General features: G+C 43.5%; 1 protein-coding gene across 1 annotated transcript in view; it reads right to left on the bottom strand.

The window, feature by feature from the left end:
* The window catches only part of LOC137429622 (extended synaptotagmin-2), a 127,859-nt gene that overhangs the window by 18,238 nt on the left and 84,621 nt on the right, over positions 1-25,000 (bottom strand). The window contains exons 13-16 of the mRNA XM_068119692.2: positions 16,185-16,280; positions 15,877-15,951; positions 9,821-9,907; positions 8,347-8,496 (exon numbers count right to left, since the gene is read on the bottom strand). Of these exons, the coding sequence (XP_067975793.2) occupies positions 8,347-8,496; positions 9,821-9,907; positions 15,877-15,951; positions 16,185-16,280 (408 nt within the window). The remainder of the gene's footprint in view (positions 1-8,346; positions 8,497-9,820; positions 9,908-15,876; positions 15,952-16,184; positions 16,281-25,000) is intronic.

The following is a 25,000-nucleotide window of genomic DNA, read 5'->3' as shown; positions in this document are numbered from 1 at the left end:
GAGGGTAGAGTGGTGATTGCGGACAGAGTTTAGCTAGAGAACTTGGAGACGATTTCTTAATTTTCAGATAATTTTCCAGTGATTTATACTGGTGTGAAATTTCCTCGTCCAGGGGGAAAAGAAAGATGAGTATGTCCAGGTATTGATAGGATAAGAGTGAGGTTTCAAAGGGAGAATACCAGTTGATTTTTGATATTTAACTACCAGCTGCTAATGATGTGAATTGTGGTGTGAGTCAATGTAGATAATTTTTATCATTTCATAATCCTGTGATTTTTATCATTTCATAATCTTGTGGTTTTTATTATTTCATAATGTTGTGGGTTTTATTATTTCATAATCTTGTGGGTTTTATTATTTCATAATCTTGTGGTTTTTATTATTTCATAATCTTGTGGGTTTTATTATTTCATAATCTTGTGGGTTTTATTATTTCATAATCTTGTGGTTTTTATTATTTCATAATCTTGTGGGTTTTATTATTTCATAATCTTGTGGGTTTTATTATTTCATAATCTTGTGGTTTTTATTATTTCATAATCTTGTGGGTTTTATTATTTCATAATCTTGTGGGTTTTATTATTTCATAATCTTGTGGGTTTTATTATTTCATTTATTTAATCCTGTGATTTTTATTATCTCATATAGTCCTTTGATTTATTGTTTCATTTTACCTGTGGTTCGTTGACCCAATAATCCAATGCATACTCCGTTGGGTAAAGATTCTCCCAAGCACAGTGATGTGGTAATTCTCTTTTCCCTCTCTAGGTCTAACCAGTTCATAAGGGGAAAGAGGGCCCATTGGGGTACTTGAACTTCGCCCCCAATCCACCAACCCCACTTCATGGTAGGAGGGTGTGTGTCCAGCCCATTGCACGTGTGGAGGTACTCTTGACGGAGATAGGAGGCCCACATACCTTCATGGTGAACCAGGTAGATTGAGGGTAACGCCCAAGTACTTCCAATGATATCCCCATGGGGATCCAGGATGATAACTAAAACGATCTTTCTATTCTTTCAAGATGTTGTAGTGATAGATGGAGGACTGTCGTGGCAGTGATTCTAAGTATACCAGAATAATGACTATCCTCCCCCCGTGATACCCTCCCAATCATCTGGGGAGCAGTCTAAGACCATAAATGACATTTCCACTACCTGCCAGACGATGTCCACCTGGCAGGTCCGAACGAGACGGGAAGCAGACGTCTCAGCGTTTTATGTTCTCCCTGTGGCTTTGTCCCCTCCCCGAGGCTCCTCACTGTCTGGACTTTCTCTTTGATTTCTCAGTATGGGATGAGGGGAGGGGGGGGGGGGGACCATGTATAATGACCAGCTTGACAGTGAGAACTCAATGTTTCAGCATGTGCCGATTGAGGCAGCCTCTTGTTATGTAAGGGACTGCCCACTTGGTATCTCTGAAATATTCCGTGCATGTTAATTAATAATTTCTGTAATAAACCTCATGTACCGCAGTTCCAGTGCCTCCTGGGGTTCTTCCTGGGGTTAAGGGGGGAACGGGGGGGGGGGGGCTGACTGTTGCTACCACATGTATGTGTGTGTGTGTGTGTGTGTGTGTGAGTGACTGTGATGTGTACATGTGCGTGTGTGATGTGTATATGTATGTGTGTGTGTGTGTGTGTGTGTGTGTGTGTGTGTGTGTGTGTGAGTGACTGTGATGTGTACATGTGCGTGTGTGATGTGTATATGTATGTGTGTGTGTGTGTGTGTGTGTGTGTGTGTGTGTGTGTGTGACTAGGAGTGTATCCACGTGTATGTGTGTGTGCGTTCAAGTTGTTGTTGGCTGCTATCTCCACATGTGGACAGGCCTCAGGAGATGGAATGGAGACCTACCAGGTCCAAAGTATCCACCTCCATTAGCGCATGTGTATGTGTGTGTGTGTATGCGTGCGTATGCACGTGAGTGCTCCTGTTTGTGTATTTGCACGCATATGTACAGTATGTGTGCATGTGTGCGCAAATGTGCTTATTGTGTGTGTATGTGCGTGCATACATGCATGCGTGTCTGTGCACACAAAATATGTGCAATATGTCACGCACAAGATGTGTGTACACAACATACCACTGTACAACATGTCACACAATGTGTGCATACAATACAACATGTGCACAATATGTATATAAACGCATCAAATAATGCGTGCATACAATACACAGCATATGATGTCACACAAAAACGAAAATTTTAAAATAATTAATCGATTAATTGATTAATCAATAAATAATTAATTGATTAATTGATTAATGAGTAAATCAAAAACACCCTTTACAGCCAAATCACTTTGGTCATTGACATGTCCAAATATCAGCTTCATAGCTCAAAAGGTGCCCGAGATATTGCCCAGATGGGAAAGAAAATAAATAAGTACAAAATAAATCAATAATAATTAAGTAATTATTTAATTAAACCAAAAATTGTAAAATACCGTTTTTGTCAAAGCACATGCTCACTATTATGCCCAAATTTCAGCTTCATATCTCCAAGGATGGCTGAGATATCGCTCAGACAAACAAACAAACAAACAAACGGAGTACTTCCTTTTAGTGCGTGTCATCGCCGGGCCCCCTTCGGTGTCCGGCGATAACATCATGCAGCGCCTGGAGATGCAATAGGAAAGAAGCGGTGTGCAACATGCCAAAGAAAAGCAAAACCAAAGCCAAACATGTGTATACACCACAATTGTGCATGTGCATGTGCAATTCACAACCCATGCATCTCCAGGCGCTGGCTGAGATATCGCCCAGACAGACAAACAAACAAACAAATGAAAAATCACTCATAGAGTGACACTTGGCAAAACAGAACAAAGTAGCATGGCACTCAGTGGAGCATCCTTTTGACCTCAAAAATAATTAGTGGTTGAATTCAGTGACCCGATATGCAAACCATCTTCAAAGTTTAAGTTAATCGGATGACAATTGACAATTTTAGAAATTCGGCCTATATTGACCTTTTGGTCTATGTTGACCTCAAAAATTGTTGGTGGTTGCTTTCAGTAAGGTGATATAAAAATCCTTTTCAAATTTCAAGTTGATCGGATGAAAATTAAGGATTTTAGAAATTACAAAAAAATTGGTTGACCTTTGGCCTATGTTGACCTTTTGGCCTAAGCTAATCTCAAAAATAGTTGGTGGTTGAATTCAGTTAGCCGATATGCGAATCCTCTTCAAATTTCAAGTCAATCGGATGAAAATTGAGGATTTTAGAAATTTGAAAAAAGTGGTTGACCTTTGGCCTATGTTGACCTTTTTAGGCTATGAGCCAAGGGGGTTGGTCGGTACCATACAGATGGAGTAAGGCTCATTGTGATTTTTAGCAAGATATATGTCCCTAGATATGAAAAAAAAGTGATAGCAGTGTATAACTCTCGGCCATCTCTGTGTTATCACCCGAAATATTATTATAGGCTATGAGCCAAGGGGGTTGGTCGGTACCATACAGATGGAGTAAGGCTCATTGTGATTTTTAGCAAGATATATGTCCCTAGATATGAAAAAAAAGTGATAGCAGTGTATAACTCTCGGCCATCTCTGTGTTATCACCCGAAATATTATTATACGCCTGCTTCGCTTCGCCAAAAAATGTGATATTTGCTAAAATTGGAATAAATATGTTTTTAAGGACCACAGAGTGCCAATAATTTGCATACTGGATGCCAACTAATATAGTAATAGAAATATAGAACATTTGTGGGGGTTATTTATCAAAATATTGATATAATGACAAAAAATATGTTAAATTTAGTGAAAAAGTGGTCGAAATCGCTTCGAGTTCAGAATTCACATTGTACATTTTTGTCAATATTTCAAAAATGAAAACTCCCAGAGTAACATTTGACCCCTCAAAATCTTCGCAAGGAACCACTGCATTGGAATATATCATTACTTTGTAATATGGTGGTTGTTTGGGGCACATATTTTGGCAAAGTTCAAAATATGTTCAACCATACCCCCTAATTTTGATATTTTGGAACGAAACATAGCTTTTGAACATTTTAGGTTTATTCGTCTACTACTTTTGGTATCTCAGTGTAATTTTTGGTATTAGCTAGTATCCTAAAGTAGGTTTGTAACATCAGCTACATTATATTTCACAATGCATGCAAACTTGCTCCACACTCTAGGTTTATCATGATCTCTCGAACAAATACGATCTCGATCTCGATCTCGGCACTCTGTGGTCCTTAAAAACATATTTATTCCAATTTTAGCAAATATCACATTTTTTGGCGAAGCGAAGCGGGCGTATAATAATATTTCGGGTGATAACACAGAGATGGCCGAGAGTTATACACTGCTATCACTTTTTTTTCATATCTAGAGACATATATCTTGCTAAAAATCACAATGAGCCTTACTCCATCTGTATGGTACCGACCGGTCAATTTGGGGGGTCTGGCTCATAGCCTATTTGGCCGATGTTGATCTCAAAAATAGTTGGTGGTTGAATTCATTTCGCCGATATGTAAATCCAATTCAAATTTCAAGTCAATCGGATGAAAATTGAGGATTTTAGAAATTTGAAATGGTTGTTGACCTTTGGCCTATGTTGACCTTTTGGCCGATGCTGATCTCAAAAATAGTTAGTGGTTGAATTCAGTTTGCCGATATGTATATCCTATTCAAATGTCAAGTCAATCGGGTGAAAATTGAGGATTTTAGAAATTTGAAAAAAGTGGTTGACCTTTGGCCTAAGTTGACCTTTTGACCCCAAAATAAAATAGGATTTTGTCGGACCACGAACTCTACCATTTGGTAATGTTTCGTGAAGATCGGTTTTAAATTGTCCTGGAGGCAAGTATAAGTGAGCGGACAGACAAACACACACACACACACACACACACACACACACACACACACACACACACACACACACACACACACACACACACACACACACACACACACACACACACACACACACACACACACGAGTGAGCAACATACTTGCAAAAAAAATTTTTTTTTTGCCAAGTAACAAACAAACGGAGTACTTCCTTTTAGCGAGTGTATACACCACAATTGTGCATGTGCATGTGCAATTCACAACCCATGCACGTGTGTGTATGTGCATGCATGCGTCATTGCCACCGGTCCTCATCTTTCTCGAGCTCCCCTTCCACTCGGGTCCAGCAAATCTCAGGCCCACCTCTCACCCGGGTCTGCCAAATGTCAGGCGCCCCTTCCACTTGGGTGTGTGTGTGTGTGTGTTATAAATGTTCAGGATTAACTAAAATCAACATAGAAAAAGGACAAAACACAAACAAAGAGGAGCACGTGTAATATTTCTTGAGACCTTACTTAACTATATCATCGTGCTCTGGCAATATTTTATTAATAATAATTATGAATGGCTACATTACCGCATGAAGAAGCACGAGATCCCTTACCCTCACCCCTGCAACCCCCTGCAACCCCCCCCCCCTCCCCACCAACCAACACTCATGTCGTACTCCACCACAACCGATAACCCCTACTTAATTTCACAGAGCTCTTCTTCAAAATGAGTTGTGGCGAAATTAAAAGGGACAAACCTGGGTCTGCGGCAATCCTACAATGAGGACAAACTCTCTGCCTTGTTTAACCAATTGTTGTCTTTGTAAGAAATCAGATCCAGACCGCAAGCGTACGATAAACAGGATTTTCTCCATCACTGCCATATTCTCTCCCCAGCTCTTTTCTCTGCACCCTTCACGAGCGCCATCTTGTGTCCAAAGTCACATGAGCATTTACATCGCCAACGTAATAGCAGGACACAACACCAACTAGAATGACACTTGATAGCATACCTCCGCCATGCTGAACAGTTTACATTTGGTGTCCCACTGATAGGTCAGATCTGGATTCTGACGTGAACTAAAATCTACATCGTTTTTGATACATATATCGTTTTTGGTCCCATCTGTCAATGCTGAAGAATCACTCAAGAAAAATTTTACATTTCTCGGATCTGAATCTATATTCAGATCTTCACCAAAATTCAATCAATTTGTCCTGATCGCACACCCAACCGATCCAACAAGTTTTTTTCAAATCTGTCCATAACTTTTTGAGATATCTTGCGATACAGGGCGTATCAAAAAAAGGTAATCAGAATTCAAGAGGTTAATATGCAAAGTTTATTTATTTTGGCAATTTACATGTGGTTTACTAATTAAGAGGAGATCCTCAGCTTTCCATTGATACCTTCCATGCATCATTGCTGTCACACATGACCGAGTACATGTTCATTGAAAATGACAAGTTCAAATCGCATTTTTACAAGTTTGGCTAATCGATGCAAGACAGGATAATTGGTGCAAAATGAATGTCAGATGTGAACGTTTCTCAGGAATGATTGGCCTTTATGCACCCACACCTTCAACATGTCCACCTCCCCTTTCAACACAAAGCTCACAGCAGCTGAGCATGCCCTGAACCGCTCGTCTCACCATAGCCGGGTCATTGCGCAAAGCATCCACTTCATGTCGAATACGGCCCTGCAATTCGTCAAGATCACGGGGAGGAGTTAGGAACACCTTGTTCTTTAAATGTCCCCAAAGGAAATAATCACATGGTGTGAGGTCAGGTGATCTTGGCGGCCATTCCACTGCATGGTTGAGGGCGATGACTCGGTCTCCAAAGAGTTCCCTCAGTCGATCTCAGACAGCGATAAGACGATGTGCTGGGGTGCCGTCTTGAGCCCAGCAGAGATATCTGAAGACCACGAACCTGTCGCTCAAAGTTCTCCTCCAGCTGCAGGAAAACTTCATCATTGATCATCTGCAGATACCTGTTACCATTGACATTCCTTTGAAAGAAAAATGGTCCGATCACCTGACCACTTCCACAAAGTCCCAACCAGACAGGCCACTTTTGTTGATTCATGTAGGTGTCAAAATTAAATTCCGGGGGTTGTCCTGTCAGTGGATATTCAAGAACATTATGGGTATTGACCTTGCCGTCCATGGCGAAAGAAGCTTCGTCGCTGATAACGAGATACCGCAGGAAATTGACATCTGCTTTGCAACGTGCTGTCAACCATCTGGCAAGCACCAGCCTCCTGGCAAAATCCCCTGACGTAAGTTGATGCTGGATGTGAATCCGATATGGATGTTGTTGGAGGTCCAGTCTTGTGATTCGGTTGAATGTTGCCAAAGGCAATCCCGTCCCATTTCGTCTTGCGCTGGTAACCCTAGAATGCTCCAAAATTTGCTGCCTTACTGCTGCAATGTTCATTTCCGATCGCCCAGTGCGCCTCCTACCATAATTCTCCTTGTTGCGGTTGAGGCTAGTGCCATGCTCTTGGTATTTTCTAACATTCGCCCAGATGGTTTTGGCTGCTGGAGGCTCCCGTTCTGGGAAACGTTCCCTGAACGCATCACGAGTTTGCTGCAAACTTCCAGTTTGGTGAAAGGTTGTAACCAGGAAGGTCCGCTGTTCAGTCGTAAGTTGAACCATCTTTTCAATGACTCAGACTGTCTCTAAACCCATACACTGTCGGCCCATCTTAAACACCCATCTTAAACAAAGGATGACGCAACTGACGATTACCAGACCAGCTTAACAATTTTACATAATCAACTTGGCAGTCGACAAGTAATGTGTCCATTTAAAACTGTCTTGCACCGATTAGCCAAACTTTCTAAAATGCGATTTGAACTTGTCATTTTCAATGAACATGTACTCGGTCATGTGTGACAGCAATGATGCATGAAAGGCATCAATGGAAAGCTGAGGATCTCCTCATAATTGGTAATCCACATGTACATTGTCAAACTAAATAACCTTTGCATATTTACCCCTTGAATTCGGATTACCTTTTTTTTGATACACACTGTATATCGGTTTTAGCCCTTTCACTCAATTGTGAAGAAACACTTTAAAAATTCTCGGATCCAGATCCGTATCTGGATCTTCACCAAATTCCAATCGTTTCACCCTTATCACACACACACTCAACCTCTCCACCAAATTTCGTACAAATCCATCCATGACCTTTTGAGTTATCCTGTCCACAGACAGACAGACAGAGACAGACAGCAGGGATGAAAAAAACCTCCGTCCACCTTCGGTGGCAGAGGTAACTAGAGCAACTGCCTGAGGTAAAGCTCAGGTCTTAGGTTTCGACCACCGAGTGGTCTTCATCCGTGACTATGCAGGAAATATACACCAGGTGTTGCAATATTCTCGGTTGGGGAGATGAGCAGGGTGAAACGTAGGAAGAAGAGGGAAGGTGGACCAAGGATGAAGGAGTGGGGGTAGGGGGCATATGGAGGCTTCAAGTATGAAGTCTCTTAACTACAAGTTGTTTCTTTTATGGATTCAGAGTTGTGCTACGTTATTCACCCGTAGAGCGAGTTTCAGATTGACGATGCTGTTAGGCCCCGACTGGGTGAGTGCGAAGCTTTGCTGAAGGAACATGTTCTTGACCACCAAGAGGTCGCGAAGAGGGACCGTGGTATACCCCAGTGGCTGCTGTATCTCGTTGTCATCAATCTGTCATAAATGGACAAATAAGGTCAGGAGTTAAAGTTCAACATGAACGATTACTCAATGCATCATGTTATGCTGGTATATGTTTTAGAATTGAACACTTTCATAAAACAAAAGTACCCATTCAAATGAGAAGAAAAAACAAGAACAAAAGTCTAACAGCGGCGTACCCGGCACAGAGGGATTGCAGTGTTATTATTATATTTACGATACCATTATTATTATTATTAACGTTATTATTACAAAAAATATACTACTGTATTTAGAAACCTGGGCTAATTTGTCCGAAGGGCCCTGAAGGTGAGGCATGAAGCCTAAGGCTTATACATAGTGACGTTGGAAGACACGTAACGTCTATGATTTCGATATTTGATGTTCATTTTAACAAATTGTTTGTTTTTGTTTCACACTGAATGAAAAACGTAAAGGTAGAGCATGGCGATTGTGATATGTGACAGGTTCGACTACATGTTCGGCTTGAACGGCATTTAAATCAAAATGGCGGTGTATGGAATCAGCTGTCGTACGCCGTAATGACGTCACAGACGTAATCACATCACATCACTCCTGTCATGTGACGAGATCCTCAGCATTGATTGGTGTATGCTTGTGAGGGACATACATACATACATACATACATACATACGGGCTCCGCCTTGAAAAAAAAACAGATGGAAATTTCCATGTAAAAGGGAGGTGGAAGTTAGTGCAGAAGGATTGGCTTGCATTAACCCAAGATTCACACAATTCAAAAGACTGGCAGGAAACACGATGTATGACATCATCATCATAAGGATGTGAGGTCTGCCATTTCATTGGTCGATGGTTTACTGGACAAAATAAGGATATTCTGATAAACAAAGGGGATGCATTATAATGAGTTTCTCGTTTGTGTGCAGCACCTCACTACTGGTCCCCATCATTTATAAGAACACGGTTGTTCCGCTGACGCAGCACCCATTTGGGCAGAAATTCGAAATTTGGACATGGTGCCATTGACAATTTGAGAAAAACACCGTGGGGTCTTTAAAGGCCCCCAGGAACTGATGCTGGAATTTTGATTCCCATGTTAACATTCCATCCAATGGGTGGCCCGTTCGTTGATGCAACACCTTGCCTGTGAAACACCAAGGTAACAGCTTTAATTGGGTCGGAAAACCATTGACCTTCCAGGCTCAGAGCGGACCCTCTAACCACTATAACACTGCCGATTCTGGTTGGCGGTTGCCATGGCATAGCAGAGGTTTAAAAACGCAGCTTCAACGTGCAAAATGTCAGGACCAGAAAATAATAACGAACGAAATGTCACAACATGCCACCAGCAAACCTGGATTTTCAACTCCTGGCTGTTTGGGTCCTTAATGAAGAAGGTAAAAGCTTCCTCCCACGCTGGGTTCTGAGTATCGTAACAAACCTGTGTGCACACACACGACATGCGGGTAACCACACCACCTTGGGATTATGCCAAGCCTCGCTTCGCCATCTGCACCCAGGTGGCAGTGTACCACGCCGTCAGCAAGACAGTGCAAATCTGTATTAATATCGGGCAACCCCTACACGCTCCATGCGAATAATTGTCACGCATGCAAGGTGGAGGAAGTAATTGAAAAAGAAAACCGAGGCGAAGAAGACAATCTAATTGGGAGCCATGAGTTGATCAGATAGCAATGTGGAGGGTTGGCCAATTTTGTGTTCCCTCATTCGATCCATCACTCAAAAGTGGGATCCAAGGTTCAAATCCAAGATACTATGCTCATTTATCCAGTGTGCTAATTTCCTCGTTGAATTAAAGTACAAGTAAAAGTCTGGTGTTGGCTTAGCGGTTAGGGTGCGGCTTGGGATCCTGGGTTCGAATCCCGGTCGATCGCTGAATTAACGCCATGGGGGTTGACTCAGCCTGTCATCCTTCCGAGGTCGGCAAATTGAGTACCAGTTCACTGGTAATTCCCTGTGTGTCGCAAAAGGCGACTAACAGTGTTGGCGGCAGGAATGGCATCCGACTAGAAAACATTGCTTCAAAAAGGGGACCACGGTGCCCGAAAAAGGCAAACCCCTGCTCTGCGGGGAAAAATGACCGCTAGAGGTGGTTCTTCTTCTTCTTCTCTAATTAAAGTTTACAAGTAAACCAACATCTCATGCTATTGTCCTACTTGAGATGTATTTATGTATTATGAGACTGAGATAACTATTAAAGAAAATAAATAAATAGGAAGGATTAAAGGAGAAATCGGGATTTACAACAGGGTGGGATGAAAGTGGATATAGGGTAAGGGGACTGAGAAAGGGGAGATAAAAGGATTAGAAAATATGCGGAAGACAAAAAAAAAAAAATCTTCCAATGTTGCATATGACATTTGTAGACATGTATATCCGACACGTCAAAACAAGTGTTAACGCTGTTACTCTATGGGTTTGGTGTGTCAGTGCTTCAGTTCTGCATTGCATTGGTTCTTCCAATCAAGCAATTGGTGCAGAAGTAAGCATCCCTCTTCTTCTTCTTTCATGTGCAGCACATAGCTGCAGGTAATGTCATTTGCAGGGGGCACAGCTACACCGCTGATGCAGTGTCCCATGCAGGTTAAAGTAGGAATGATGAATTTGGCCAATGTTCTGGAGATAGCTCACCTACAAATCATCGTTGAACACTGTTACAGTCTTAAATCACCTCAAAATAATATTTGGATGGAAATCAAGCTTTTAATGAGTTTATATTATTTAAAGTCGAATTTGGTATCAATAACTGTGTGGAGTTAAAAACTTTCTATAAAAATAGGCACTAACGAAAAAAAGAAAAAAAAGGCGGCTCAAACGTATTATTACATTGAATCGTTCACATTGAGATACAAGCACAACTTTTGGAAGTTATGCTCCTATATACATACTGGTTAAATACAGTCGTTTAGCCAACTCGACATTCAACATGGCGGCCTGGTGCTCCGTTAAAATTGCTAAAATGTGCCATAAACATTTTATCTACTATATAAGAGAGCCGTTGGTCTGTGTGTGTGTGTGTGTGTGTGTGTGTGTGTGTGTGTGTGTGTGTGTGTGTGTGTGTGTGTGTGTCTGTCTGTGTGCCACTATTTTTGTCAGAGATGGCTGAACGGATCTTCATCAAACTTTCAGAGGTTCATCTGTGAGTGCCTGGGCGTGTTTTAGGCGAAAAAAGTTCGTTTTTTGGATTAAAAAACAACAAAAAAAAACCACTCAATAGTGCCTAAGCCTTTTGGATTAATGACAGTTATATACAAGTACACATTCGCATAGATAAACACAAAACAATTACCAGACATTTGAACACAAATATAATCAAACAATTCCAGAAGCGGTCGAAGTTGGTGGTAAGGCTTCATCTTCTTCCTGACGTCATCAAACTTAATTCAGAAACGTGATCAACGGCACATTCAGCGGCATATATTCAACGAAAAGGTGAAATGATGATTTGACATTTGTGATGGATTCTGATTTGGATGTAATTACTTTTCCATTATATTTGCCCTCATTTCAAATATGTTAATGTTTCATTTTTGCTTGAGCAACGCTGGGTACTCCAGCTATAAACACTTTTATACTTTCCTCAGGGAACAAAGACAAGTACAACTTTGTCTGGGGGGTAACATAAGCTATGTGGCCGCGGCTTCAAGGGAGGGAGGGAGGGGGGCGTCTGGGGGGCCGGGGGAGGGGCGTAAAGTCTCTATGTAAATGTGTACCGTCTAGCGCCACCTGGTGATGGTGGCAGAGGGTATTACAATTTACTTTTTTACCTGGGCAACACTGAGGTTAAAGCACTCTTTGCACGGGTAAATTTTTCCTCCTTCCCTTCCCCCCCTCCCCAAAAACGGAGGGGCTTGTCAAAGCCTCTCCCCCTCCCCCCCCCCCCCCACCCGGCAAAATATGTATATGTAGTATATCTTTACCCTCCCTCTCCCCTCACCTCACCTCCCACTCTTCTCCCTTCACCTCCCATTCCCCCTCCGGCTCCCCAACCACCTTCCTCACCCTCCTTCTCCTTTATTGTAGCCTATTGATACTCAAATATCCTAAATTCAATATTAACTACAGCAATGCGACTGTGTCGCCAATATGCCTCCGCATAGTCCCACAATGGGAAGATGCCCTCATTCACTGTCCTATAAATAAACAAGTTTGATTTAAACTCCTTCAGCTGTTTTCAAGTATCACAATTTCACCAGCCTTGACAGGTTTCACATCATATGGTGAAGCTGTTTCAGGGAAGTAATTTTTTTTAATTATTGGCTTTCAAGCTAATATGGCTGCCACACCACGTGACATATGACCTTAAGCATGTGCACTCTGCATATGTATGTGTAGGGGCTCACGTTTGTGAAGTTTCGTGTTGATCGGATAAGGTTCATTATTCTATCCTAGATGGCTGCCAAACCACATGACCTGCGACATCATCATTTTCAAATTATATGCAACAATGGTGTTAGATGATATTTCTAAAATTTCGCATCGATAGGGTAAGTGGTTTCAGAGATATAATTATTTCATATTTTCCTTCAATCCAATATGGCTGCCACACCATGTGACCAATGACGTTTTCATGGTCACCTTTTAATCGCCATGGCCTAGACAATGACACATGTAAAGCTTCACGTCAATCGATTTGGTCGTTTGGGAGAAGATGCTTTTTTAAGTTGTACGTTAAATCCAATATGGCTGCCAAACCATGACATATGATGTCATAAATTTAATATTTCAATACAAATGGGTTATAGATCATGTGCATGCAATTTCAGATTTTTAGGAAAGTAATTCGATTAAAACATTTTTGGCTGCTATACCACTTCACCTATGATGTCATCATCATGCTTTTGTTCCCCATTGGGAGTACTTGACAATGTGCCAAGTTTCAAATTTTTCCATTCAGCAGTTTTTGAAAATGATTTTTAATTATTTGCATTTAATCGAATATGGATGCCATACCATGTGACCTATGAAATCACAATCATCATAAAAACATTCTGCATGGGTGTCACTCCGACCCTGAAAGTTTAGTCTCAATCGGACATTTTGTAGCTGAAAAAAACGAGGTTTAGCCTGTACCGACGGACAGACAACCCGAAAACATAATGCCTCTGGCCACCTTCAGGGGCAGAGGCATAAACAAGAAGAAAAAGACATAAAATGGCGTAGCCCCACCGTGGTTTTAGTAATTTTACTGTACGGAGTTAAAGACAGTCGGTAGGCCATCTCTGGTCGGATTACAAAACAAATTCTTCTGCATATGTATACTCATGCATTGTCTTTGTGCCAAGTTTGTACAAAATCGGTCCATGCATGTCCGAGAAATGGTTGGGGACCTGTTTAAGTAACAACATGTCCGCCAGTCAGCCATATTGGTTTTGATCTCGAAAGAAAAACGGCGCGCATATGTAACCCATCATTCATTACCTCCGCTACCGAAGGTTGATGGAGGTTATGTTTTCACCCCTGTCTGTGTGATTGTTACTTGCGAAAATCAAAGGTTTTTCAAGTATAGAGGTTGGTCTTGTGTGTTATATCTGTGTCTGTCTGTCTGTCTGTCTGTCTGTCTGTACGTCAGTCGCCTACAGGTCACAATTTTCAACCGATCCTCACGAAACCTCACCAAATGGTGGAGTTAGTCATCAGCAAGAAGTCTATTGCTTTTGGGGTCAAAAGGTCAACATAGGCCAAAGGTCACCAGCTTTGTCAAATTTCTAAAATCCTCAATTTTCATCCGATGGACTTGAAATTTGAAGAGGATTTGCATATCTGGTCACTGAATTCAACCACCAATTATTTTTGAACCATCAATTATTTTTGAGGTCATCATAGTATCGTGCTATCTACAACATATTTCTTGTTTGTTTGTTTGTGTGTCTGTCTGTGAACACGATATCTCAAAAAGTTGTGGACAGATTCGGACGAAATTTGGCATGTGATGTGATAAGGACGAAATTTTTATATTTTGATGAAGATCCGGATTCGGATCCGGCTACTAGAATTTTTTAAGTGATTCTTCACCATATGGAGATAGGGCCAAAAATGATACATAGCATGGTATCTCAAAAAGTTGTGGACGGATTCGGACAAAACGGAGTGGAGAGGTTGGGTGTGTGACAAGGAAGAATTGGTTCAATTTTGGTGAAGATCCAGATCCGGATCCAGCTAGTTGAATCTTTTAAGTGATTCTTCACCATTGAGTGATATGGCTAAAACCGACATATCGCATGATATCTCAAAAAGTTATGGACGGATTTAGACGAAACTTGATGGACAGGTAGGGTGAGCGTGTGTCACAAGGACTAATCAATTCGATTTTGGTGAAGATCCGAATATGGATTCAGATACGAGATTTATTTGATTTTTAAGTGAATCTTCACCATTGAGAAATCGGGCGAAAAGTGATATATAACGTGATATTTAAAAAAAGTTATGGACGAGTTATGACTAAACTTGGTCGATGAGTTGATAAGGTGACAAGAACAAGCCAATTATATTTTGGTTCAGGTCCGAATCCAGATCCGGCCTATCATTGGATACAAAACGTAAACTGTTCAGCCTGGCGGAGGTATACGCTCTACCTGAGTTCCGTTCTAGTTACATGTGTGCCAAGATTGAACAAGAACCGTAAATGCATTTCCGAGAAATGGTTGAGGACGTGTTCAACATCGGGGTTTCCTTTACAACTAAAATGGCCACCTTTGATCGCATCGTGAAACAAAATGATGTGCATATGTATACCGTCATGTGTCGTCTTTGTGCCAAGTATGAACAAAACAGGTCAATATATCTCCGAGATATGGTTGCGGATGCAAGGACGGACGGACGGACGAGAGCAAATCCATAAGCCCCCATTTCGGACTAAGTCCAAAGGGGGCTAAAAACTATATGGCACATTTTCGCAATTTTGGTGGCCATTTTGAAACAAATGGCCGGTTTACAATTTAAACTGGTTCAACTTCAAGTTGGCTAATTGACTGGATTGAAATATTATGTATATAGGAACATTACTGCCCAGTTTCATGCTTGTATCACAATGTAAACGGTTTTTTGTGTGTTTGCCGCCTAGCTAAAAGGGGATGGGGAGGATTAATGAAGTAAAGGCAATGACATGAACCGCTTATAATCATTAAAGTTTTTACCAATTGGAAATCTTTTAAATCATATCTCAGATTAGGTTATTGGGTGGTCGTTTTGATAGATTCTCAATAAGTGCATTATATATTTTCCAATCACCTTACCCCCAACCCTTTTACTAAAATGAAACCAGCCGAAAAAGGTTCAATGTGTGACATCAAGCCAAGCCATCCACAAAGAGAACAGCAGTTACACAACAGGAAAATCCAGAAGGTGTCTTGGATGTTGAATCCATATGGAGAAGGCACCGTTTCATACCTGGCTGCTGACCGTTCTGTCGCTGACCGTAAGTCGTGCAACTGGGTCCACAGTGATGTTGCTCTTTTTGCTCAGCTAAAAAACAAAAAAAAACAAAGAACAACAAACGAAAAACAAAAAAACAAAATAATATGTTGTGATGAAAAGTAATTCTGAGGAAGTTGGATCCCAAGCACTTCATCACCACTAGAGGGACACAGGAACATGTCATAAGGTCTGTGAGTACAAGTTCTTAATCAAACTTGCAAAGCTGAAATTGACTATAAACATCCACCAGTGTAAAGCTCTAAACCTTGGTGCACACGCACTGGAAGGTTGCTCGCTCCATCCACGTACACAACAAGCATTGCTGTGGAGAGATCATTCCTGGTATTCTCTGGTGTTGTTTTCATTGGCTGAAGAACCTGCCAAAGAACAAATGGCATACATTGTTTATTTAACAAGAATGAGCGCACTGTGGTCCCAACATGCGACAAAATCCGGTAGCAGGCCAATTGGGAAACGCACATTTAAATCGCTCTTAAAAGATGACCAGTGTGATTACGTAAAGTAGCACTTGCTTTCCGTGCGTTCTGTGTATGTGCATTCTGACGGGCTTGATTAAACCTAATTATTATTATTACTAGCGTGACTCGACACGCCCCGCGTGCCTCACCGCACGTCGTTTCAGAGGGATAGGCATCTTTGGTCATTTCGGTGTATTTTGGGTTCTCATGGTGTTTTGGGTCTTCAGGGTCTTTTTGATCCTCTGGGCCTTTAAGGGTATTTTGGGTCTTTGGGGTGTTTTGCGTATTCATGGTCTTTGGGGTCGTTGGGGTCGTTTGGGTCTTTGATGTCTTCAGGGGCTTTTGGATCTTAAGGGTCTTTTGGTTCCTCTGGGTCTTTAAGGGTCTTTGGGGTATTTTGGGTCTTCGTGGTATTTTAGGGTCTTTGAGGGTCTGCAGGGTGTTTTGGGTCTTCAAGGTATTTTGGGTCTTCGGGGTGTTGTGGGTCTTTGGGGAGTTTTGGGTCTTCCAGTTCTTTTTGATCTTCGGGGTGTTTTGGGTCTTCGGGGACATTTGGGTCTTCAGGGTTTTTTGGATATTCTGGGCCTTTAAGAGTATTTTGGGTCTTCAGGGATCTTGGTGGTCTTAAGGGTCTTGGGGGACTTGAAGGGTCGTCAAAGGAGATCTCGCGAGATCTTGGAGACGACGGCAGGGATTTTCAAAGCTGCACACGTTCTCCACGTTTTCAAAGTTGTCAAAGTTGTCATTGTTCACATTTGTATTTTGTCGAAACTGTATTTATCTTTCAGTGTGTGAAACTATAGTGTGTCCCTTTTTGAAGTTTCTCGGTGTTGATCTTTCATAAATTAATCGTTTCTATTTGCCACGCCGCGCGTGTTGCGGCCTTGCCTCAGGCTTCCCCTGTCCCCCGTCGAAGTTTGTTTCTTCCTTTGCTGTTTTTGCTAGGTTTTTAGATTTCCCTTTCTCCCCCAAACTTCCCCGTACATCTACTCTTTGTCTAACGTTTTAACCCCACCCCCCACCCCCCAAAAACAAAAAACAAAAAAAACAAAAAAAAAAACAACATTTATTTCCCATTCTCCACGTGTGAAGTTGTCCCATCCTGTGCTTCTGCCCAAGTACACTTTCTCGCCCCACCCCCATTATCTCCTTGCCTTCCACCTTTTCCCCTGTTCACGTGACTCATGGCTGTCCCTATAGGCTCCCTCTCCCCATTGGTATTTTTGTGAATATTAGATTGTTCTTCACGGTTCTGTTTAAATATATTTAAACTTTCCCCTGCAGTGTTTTATTCAATGGTTTATTACAACACGCTGTTTTTCTTCCTATTTAAAAGGCTCTTTTCAATTTCCTCTCCAACTCATTCCATTTCAAAAAAATATTCAATCTCTTATAACTCTAAATAGCCTGTTGTTGGCTTAGCGGTTAGGGTGCCGGCTTGGGATCCTAGGATCCTGGGTTCGAATCCCGGTCGATCGCTAAATTAACACCAGGGGGGTTGACTCAGCCTGTCATCCTTCCGAGATCGGCAAATTGTGTACCAGCTTGCTGGGATGAATTATCCCGGGATGTACCCCTGTTTAGAATAGGTACAACGTATCCTGCGCATCGTAAGAGGCGACCAAGGGTTGGCGTCAGGAAGGGCATCCGGCCATAAAAACATTGCCTCAAACAGGGAACCGTGATTGTCATGGGACCCGCAAGGCTAACCCCCGCTCTAGCGGGGAAAATGGCCTTAAAACGATCATTCATTCATTCTTATAACTCTAAATCACTACCTGCTCTAAATTCACATTCATTCCACCCCTCCTCCATCCTTCTTAAATGGATCGTGAACTTGAAAATCACAATAAACCCAATTTGTTATAAATGTTCGTCTTTCATTAATCATCCACTTTCTAAACTCCCCCATTGCCCCTCCCCTCCAACTCTCCCCCTTGCCCCTCCCCTCCAAATCTCCCCCCTTGCCCCTCCCCTCCTAAAGTCCCCCCTTGCCCCTCCCCTCCTAAACTCCCCCCTTGCCCCTCCCCTCCTAAACTCCCCCCTTGCCCCTCCCATTCAAAACTCCCCCCCCAACCATCCTTCCCAAATTCTCCTCCCTCCCACCTCCTACTCAAAGGTGCCTCCTCCCCACTTCGTCTCCCTTCTATCTCATACCTCCACCTCCCCCAACCTTCTACTTTCCTCTGCCCCCCTCAAACAACCCCTCACTGTGCCTCATCCCATCACCATCAAACCTTTCGTCCTCCTCATCCTTCCCTCTCTTGTAACTCTTCTGTAATCTCTGACACACTATCAACTGCTCTCCCTACCTCCCCCTCTCATCCTTCCTCTGACCCTACCCCTCCCCTCCCCTGTCCTGCACCCGATGCTCCCCCTCTCTCCTCATTAACGGTATGGACCTAAAACATCCGGGGCCTTCGCTAAAACCTGCTTGATCTCTCCATTCAGGTTGCATCTGACAATCCAGACTTGATCTGCTCAACAGAAACCTTCCTCCTTCAAGATGTCTCTGATTCCTTAATATCTCTTCCTGGTTACTCCCTCCTCCGGGATGACAGACCTGATTCTTGTCCTGGTGGTGGGGTTGCTATCTTTATCAAAAACTCTCTTCCTCACTCTCCTTGCACTACCCTCTCTCCACCCCACCCCCAGGAGTACATCTGGCTACGGCTTCCTCTCCACTCCCACCTTTTGTTCATATGTGTTCTGTACCATCCTCCAAACAGTGATGACTCCATTTACATTTCACTGTCTGACAACATGAACCAACTTCTATCAACTCATCCAAACTCTCTCTTCCTCATATGTGGTGACTTCAACTGTCATCATGCCAGCTGGCTGGGTGTGGCTTACTCTCTCACCAGCCATGGCACCTCAGCAAAGGACTTCTGTGACTCACTGGGATTGATACAATATGTCAATTTCCCGACCCGGATCTCAGTCAATGGAGCATCTTCTCTTCTAGACTTGGTTATGACAAACTTCCCTGCAAATGTCTGCTGCTCTTCTTCTGCTCCAATCGGTTCTTCTGATCATGTGCTTGTTAAAGTGGACATCTCTCTGGCCATTCTCAGAGAGCCTCCTCAGCACCGACGAGTCTGGCATTTCACTCAGGCTGACTGGCACGGTCTGCAAGCAGCCATCAATCATCTGGACTGGTCTCCCATCTCTACTGCCTCTGACATCAATTCTTCCTGGGAATTCTTCCAAAGCAAACTGCTCTCTCCCATGCACAGATTTATCCCATCTCGTCTTCAGTTGTCGTACTCTTCCTCCCGTCCATGGTACACTGAATCTTGTGGTGAGGCAGTTGCCCTGAAACAACTTGCCTTTGACTCTTGCAAGGCAAATCCAACTGAAGGCAATCTCAGTTCCTTCCACCAAGCTCGGAACAAGTGTGTGTCGACCCTCAGGAGTGCCAGGAAGCACTATCTCTCCACACTCAAGATTGAACTCTCAAACCTGTCTCCTTCCTCCAAATGCTGGTGGCGTCTGGTCAAATCCGTTTCTGGTGTTTGTTCCCCCTCCATCCCCTCCCTTGCCTCAAATGGCTACACAGTTGACACGACACGTGACAAAACTGAATGCCTCAACTCTGTGTTTGCCTCAAAATCTTGTGTCCCAAACCCATCTCTCACTCTGTTCCCACCTTTCCCAGTCGAACCCAACTGCTCATGGACTCTGTGTCCTTCTCTCCTGACAAGGTGGAGACGTTTTTGTCAAACCTCGACTCTGATTCTGCAACTGGACCAGACAGCATCAGCCCACGTGTCCTAAAATCATGCTCTACCACTCTATCTCACCATCTCTGTTCTTTTCACCCTCTCTTTTGCTCAAGGTCATCTGCCAGCATCTTGGAAATCAGCAAACATTACCGCTTTGCACAAAAAAGGTGCATAAACAGATCCTTGCAACTACAGACCAATCAGCCTGCTCCCAATTATCAGCAAAATCATGGAATCCATCATTGCTTCGGATATCAAATCCTTCCTCTTCTCCAATGGCTTGATCTCTGATCATCAATTTGGATTCAGACCAGGTCATTCGACTCTGGACATGTTGCTTCTGCTGTCTCAAAAATGGATGGTGGTCCTCAATGCCAAACAGGAAATCAGAGCTGTCTCCCTTGCCATATCACATGCCTTCGATATGGTCTGGCACACAACTCTGCTCACCAAACTCTCCTCCTATGTTATCCATGGAAATCTCCACTCATGGCTTGCGGACTTCCTCTCTGGTTGTAGGCAACGTGTGGCCCTGAATGGATTTCTCTCATCTCCCCTGCCTGTTCTGGCTGGAGTTCCCCAAGGTAGTGTTCTGGGCCCTGTGCTATTTCTGGTCTTCATCAATGATCTCTCTGACTCTCTGGAAAATCCTCTCTATCTCTTTGCTGATGACTCCACTAACTACCGCTCCATTCCTCATCCCTCAGATCTGCAGTCTTCAGCCTCCTCACTCTCTGCAGACCTGGACAAAATCACAGACTGGTCAAGCAAGTGGAACATATCTTTCAATCCTGACAAATCCCACACTCTTACTATGTCTCTCCGAAAAGACTGACTGCAAAACCCTCCCATCTACTTTCTCAACAATCCTCTCCAAGAAGTTCTGTCGCTCAAGCTTTTGGGTCTCACTATCTGCCATGATCTTTCTTGGGAAAACCACATTTCCAAGCTGGCCTCCAAAGCCAGTCGCTGACTGGGCATCCTCCGTCGTGCGAAGTCCTTCCTCGGCACACCTGAGCTCCTCACCACATACAAGGCTTTCATCCGCAGCTCAATGGAATACTGTTCCCCCCTCTGGACCGGTGCTCCTGCCTCACACCTAACTCGGCTTCACGCTGTTGAAACCAAAGCTTTCAGAATCATTGGAACCTCCTGCGATGACGCTAACTCCGAGGGCCTTTCACTCACTCACTGCAGACAGGTTGGTGGTCTTTCTGTCTTCTACCGACTCCTCTCCGGCCTTGCTCCCCCAGCTCTCTCTGTGCTCTGTCCCCCTAATATTCGTAGAGGTCGCACAAGATCTGCCAGCAACCCTCTTATGGTTAAACTGCCAAAATCTCGGCTCTCTGGTCACCTTCACTCTTTCATTCCCCTTTTCTCCCACCGCTGGAACAAACTCCCTCACTCCCCTTCAATCCCACTCCTCCCTCCAGGTCTTTAAAACAGCTATTCACCACCATCTCTTATCTTCCCCCATCCAAAACCTTGATCTTTTCTACCCCTGCTAATTCCCCCCCGGAGCACTTTTTTTTTTTTTATTCCAACTTCTTTCCTGGAAGTCCTTGCAGTGTTGATATGTTTGAAAGCTCTACCACCTCACGAGCCTCGATCTTGTATCCAAAAAAAAAAAAAAAGGTCTGAGGGGTCTCAGCAGTCTAAACGTAATTAAGAGTTCACGAACTGTGTTTTGGGTGTTAATAATATTTGTAGAAGAAGAGGTCGTTTCGGTCGCATATAAACATAACCATATACGTTTGGTCTATTATAATAAAAGATTTGACGTATGATTAGAATTTTCAGGCTCATGTAGCGGCATCATTTTGCCTTTCATGTTATAATATGTAAATAATTTGAGCTCGGGTTAATCGAAGGTGCAAACGGAAGCGAGACGAGTGGGTTTAATTGGTCGCAGTAGGAATGAAGGATCGATTCAGATTCAGATTCCGAACGCCTCGGATGTCTTTGCCTTCCATGCTAAAGTCCCTCATCGTCAATAACGCTCGACCCAAACAAAGTCAATGGTTTTAGTAATTGGCGTAACGTAACGCTCGATTAATGTAACGTAACGTAACGCTCGATTAATGTAACGTAATGTAACGCTCGATTAATGTAACGTAACGTAACGCTCGATTAATGTAACGTAATGTAACGCTTGATTATCATGTGTTCTGACAGGCTTGATTAAACCTTAATATTATTCGTGGTCAATAGCACTCCATCCAAACAAAGCCAATGGAAATCTGACAACAAACCCGCGCAACGTATAATCAGCAGAGGCCAAGAGGCCGAATGTGATAGGCCCACCAGAAAACCAATATGGCAGCCATATATGTTCGTGTCAGCACTATGTTGGGTGGAGTCAAGCAACAGATGTGGGTGTGCTTTGGCAGCTGTCTGACCAATGAGTGCACATTTCAAAATTCGACCCACAACAAGAACCCCAACAACAACAGAAACGCAAACCTCTTGTAGACCTACGACATGTCGCAGGTAAAAACAAAAAACAACAACCAACATCAATGTCACACAAGTTATCACAATAAGGCTTGACAACAATATTACAAGGAAGTGATGAAAACTTGGTTGTACAAATACAAGGACAATTACTTTTCTCAACAAAATGTTGACAGTCATGTTATATACACGTCAAAGGCTGTTACACACCTGTCACAAATAACATGGGAAATTGTTTGAGCTTCTATCATGATTGGTCACCACCTGTCTCCACCCCTTCCCATTACTTTCTCCCCCTCCCTCGCCCATTCCTCCCCTCCCTCGCCCATTCCTCCCCTCCCTCGCCCATTCCTCCCCTCCCTCGCCCATTCCTCCCCACCCTCGCCCATTCCTCCCCACCCTCGCCCATTCCTCCCCACCCTCGCCCATTCCTCCCCACCCTCGCCCATTCCTCCCCACCCTCGCCCATTCCTCCCCACCCTCGCCCATTCCTCCCCACCCTCGCCCATTCCTCCCCACCCTCGCCCATTCCTCCCCACCCTCGCCCATTCCTCCCCACCCTCGCCCATTCCTCCCCACCCTCGCCCATTCCTCCCCAACCTCGCCCATCCCTCCCCAACCTCGCCCATCCCTCCCCAACCTCGCCCATCCCTCCCCAACCTCGCCCATCCCTCCCCAACCTCGCCCATCCCTCCCCAACCTCGCCCATCCCTCCCCACCCTCGCCCATCCCTCCCCACCCTCGCCCATCCCTCCCCACCCTCGCCCATCCCTCCCCACCCTCGCCCATTCCTCCCCACCCTCGCCCATTCCTCCCCAACCTCGCCCATTCCTCCCCACCCTCGCCCATCCCTCCCCACCCTCGCCCATTCCTCCCCACCCTCGCCCATTCCTCCCCACCCTCGCCCATTCCTCCCCACCCTCGCCCATTCCTCCCCACCCTCGCCCATTCCTCCCCACCCTCGCCCATTCCTCCCCACCCTCGCCCATTCCTCCCCACCCTCGCCCATTCCTCCCCACCCTCGCCCATTCCTCCCCACCCTCGCCCATTCCTCCCCAATCTCGCCCATTCCTCCCCACCCTCGCCCATTCCTCCCCACCCTCGCCCATTCCTCTCTCCTCGCTCGCCGATTCTTTTTCCAAATGTCGCTCGAGAGTCTAGACTGCTGTTGGTGTCCCCCGTATTTCCACCTTATTCTAGCTGTTCTGCTATTTTCTATTCTGTTCTGTATTCTAACTCTTCTATGTACATCGACTTGGCATAAATATAAAACAAAAAGGTGTGCCTAATGGTGCACTTCCTCATGCCTTGTAGTATCAATGTCGACCAAACCATTTCTGATTGGTGGCTGTGTATTTAGAATTATATTAAATTATACATATATATACATATATATATATATACATACATACAGTCATGTGAAAAAGTAAGTACACCCCATGTAAAGTTTTGACTTTTTCAACATATTTCAACATACAGTTATTTGATCTTCATTTCAACAATATTGACAGATAAAGGTGATATAATATAACAAATATCATGAAACATTTACATTTTGTAGTCCATTGTATAATTTAAATATACATAAATACAAATTTCGCATGTGGAAAAAGTAAGTACACCCCATGAAATGTTTTTTAAAATCTTTTTAACATATGTGGACATATCAATATTTGATCTTCATTTAAACAGTATCTAGAGATAAAGGTGATCTAATTGAACAAAAAAACAATGAAAAATTGACTTTGCAATAATTTATTCAACAAAAAATTGTTGCACAGCATGCACAGCTCATTTCAAGTCCCCCCACAACATCACGATGGGATTTAGATCCGGGCTTTGACTTGGCCATTCCAGAACCCTCCATTTCTTTCTTTTCAGCCATTCCTTGGTGGATTTACTGGTATGTTTAGGTTCATTGTCATGTTGCAAGGTCCACCTTCGTTTGAGCTTCAACTTTCCGACAGATGGCCTCACATTATCCTCAAGCACCCTCTGGTACAATGAAGAATTCATTGTGATTCTATGATGGTGAGCTGCCCAGGCCCTGATGCAGCAAAGCTGCCCCAAACCATAATATTTCCACCACCATGCTTTCCAGTTGGTATCAGGTTATTGTGGTCAGATGCTGTCTTTGGTTTTCGCCAAACATGTCTTCTGGTACTGTGGCCAAATAGCTCTACCTTTGACTCATCTGTCCAGAGTACATTGTTCCAGAAGTGCTGGTCTTTGCCTAGGTGTTCATTGGCAAACTTTAGTTTTGCCCTGATGTTCTTTCTGGACAGCAAAGGTTTACTCCTGGCTCACCCTCCCATGCAGATCAAATTTGTGCAGCCTCTTTCTAATGGTAGACTCATGCACTTTGGCATCAAAAGTGGCAAGAGCTACCTGTAGGTCCCGTGATGACATTCTGGGGTTCTTAGAGACTTCTTTCAG

Source organism: Myxine glutinosa, chromosome 6 (genome assembly GCF_964187855.1).
Source record: "Myxine glutinosa chromosome 6, kmMyxGlut1.1, whole genome shotgun sequence".
Taxonomy (NCBI): domain Eukaryota; kingdom Metazoa; phylum Chordata; class Myxini; order Myxiniformes; family Myxinidae; genus Myxine; species Myxine glutinosa.
This window is presented reverse-complemented; position numbering and strand designations above follow the sequence as displayed.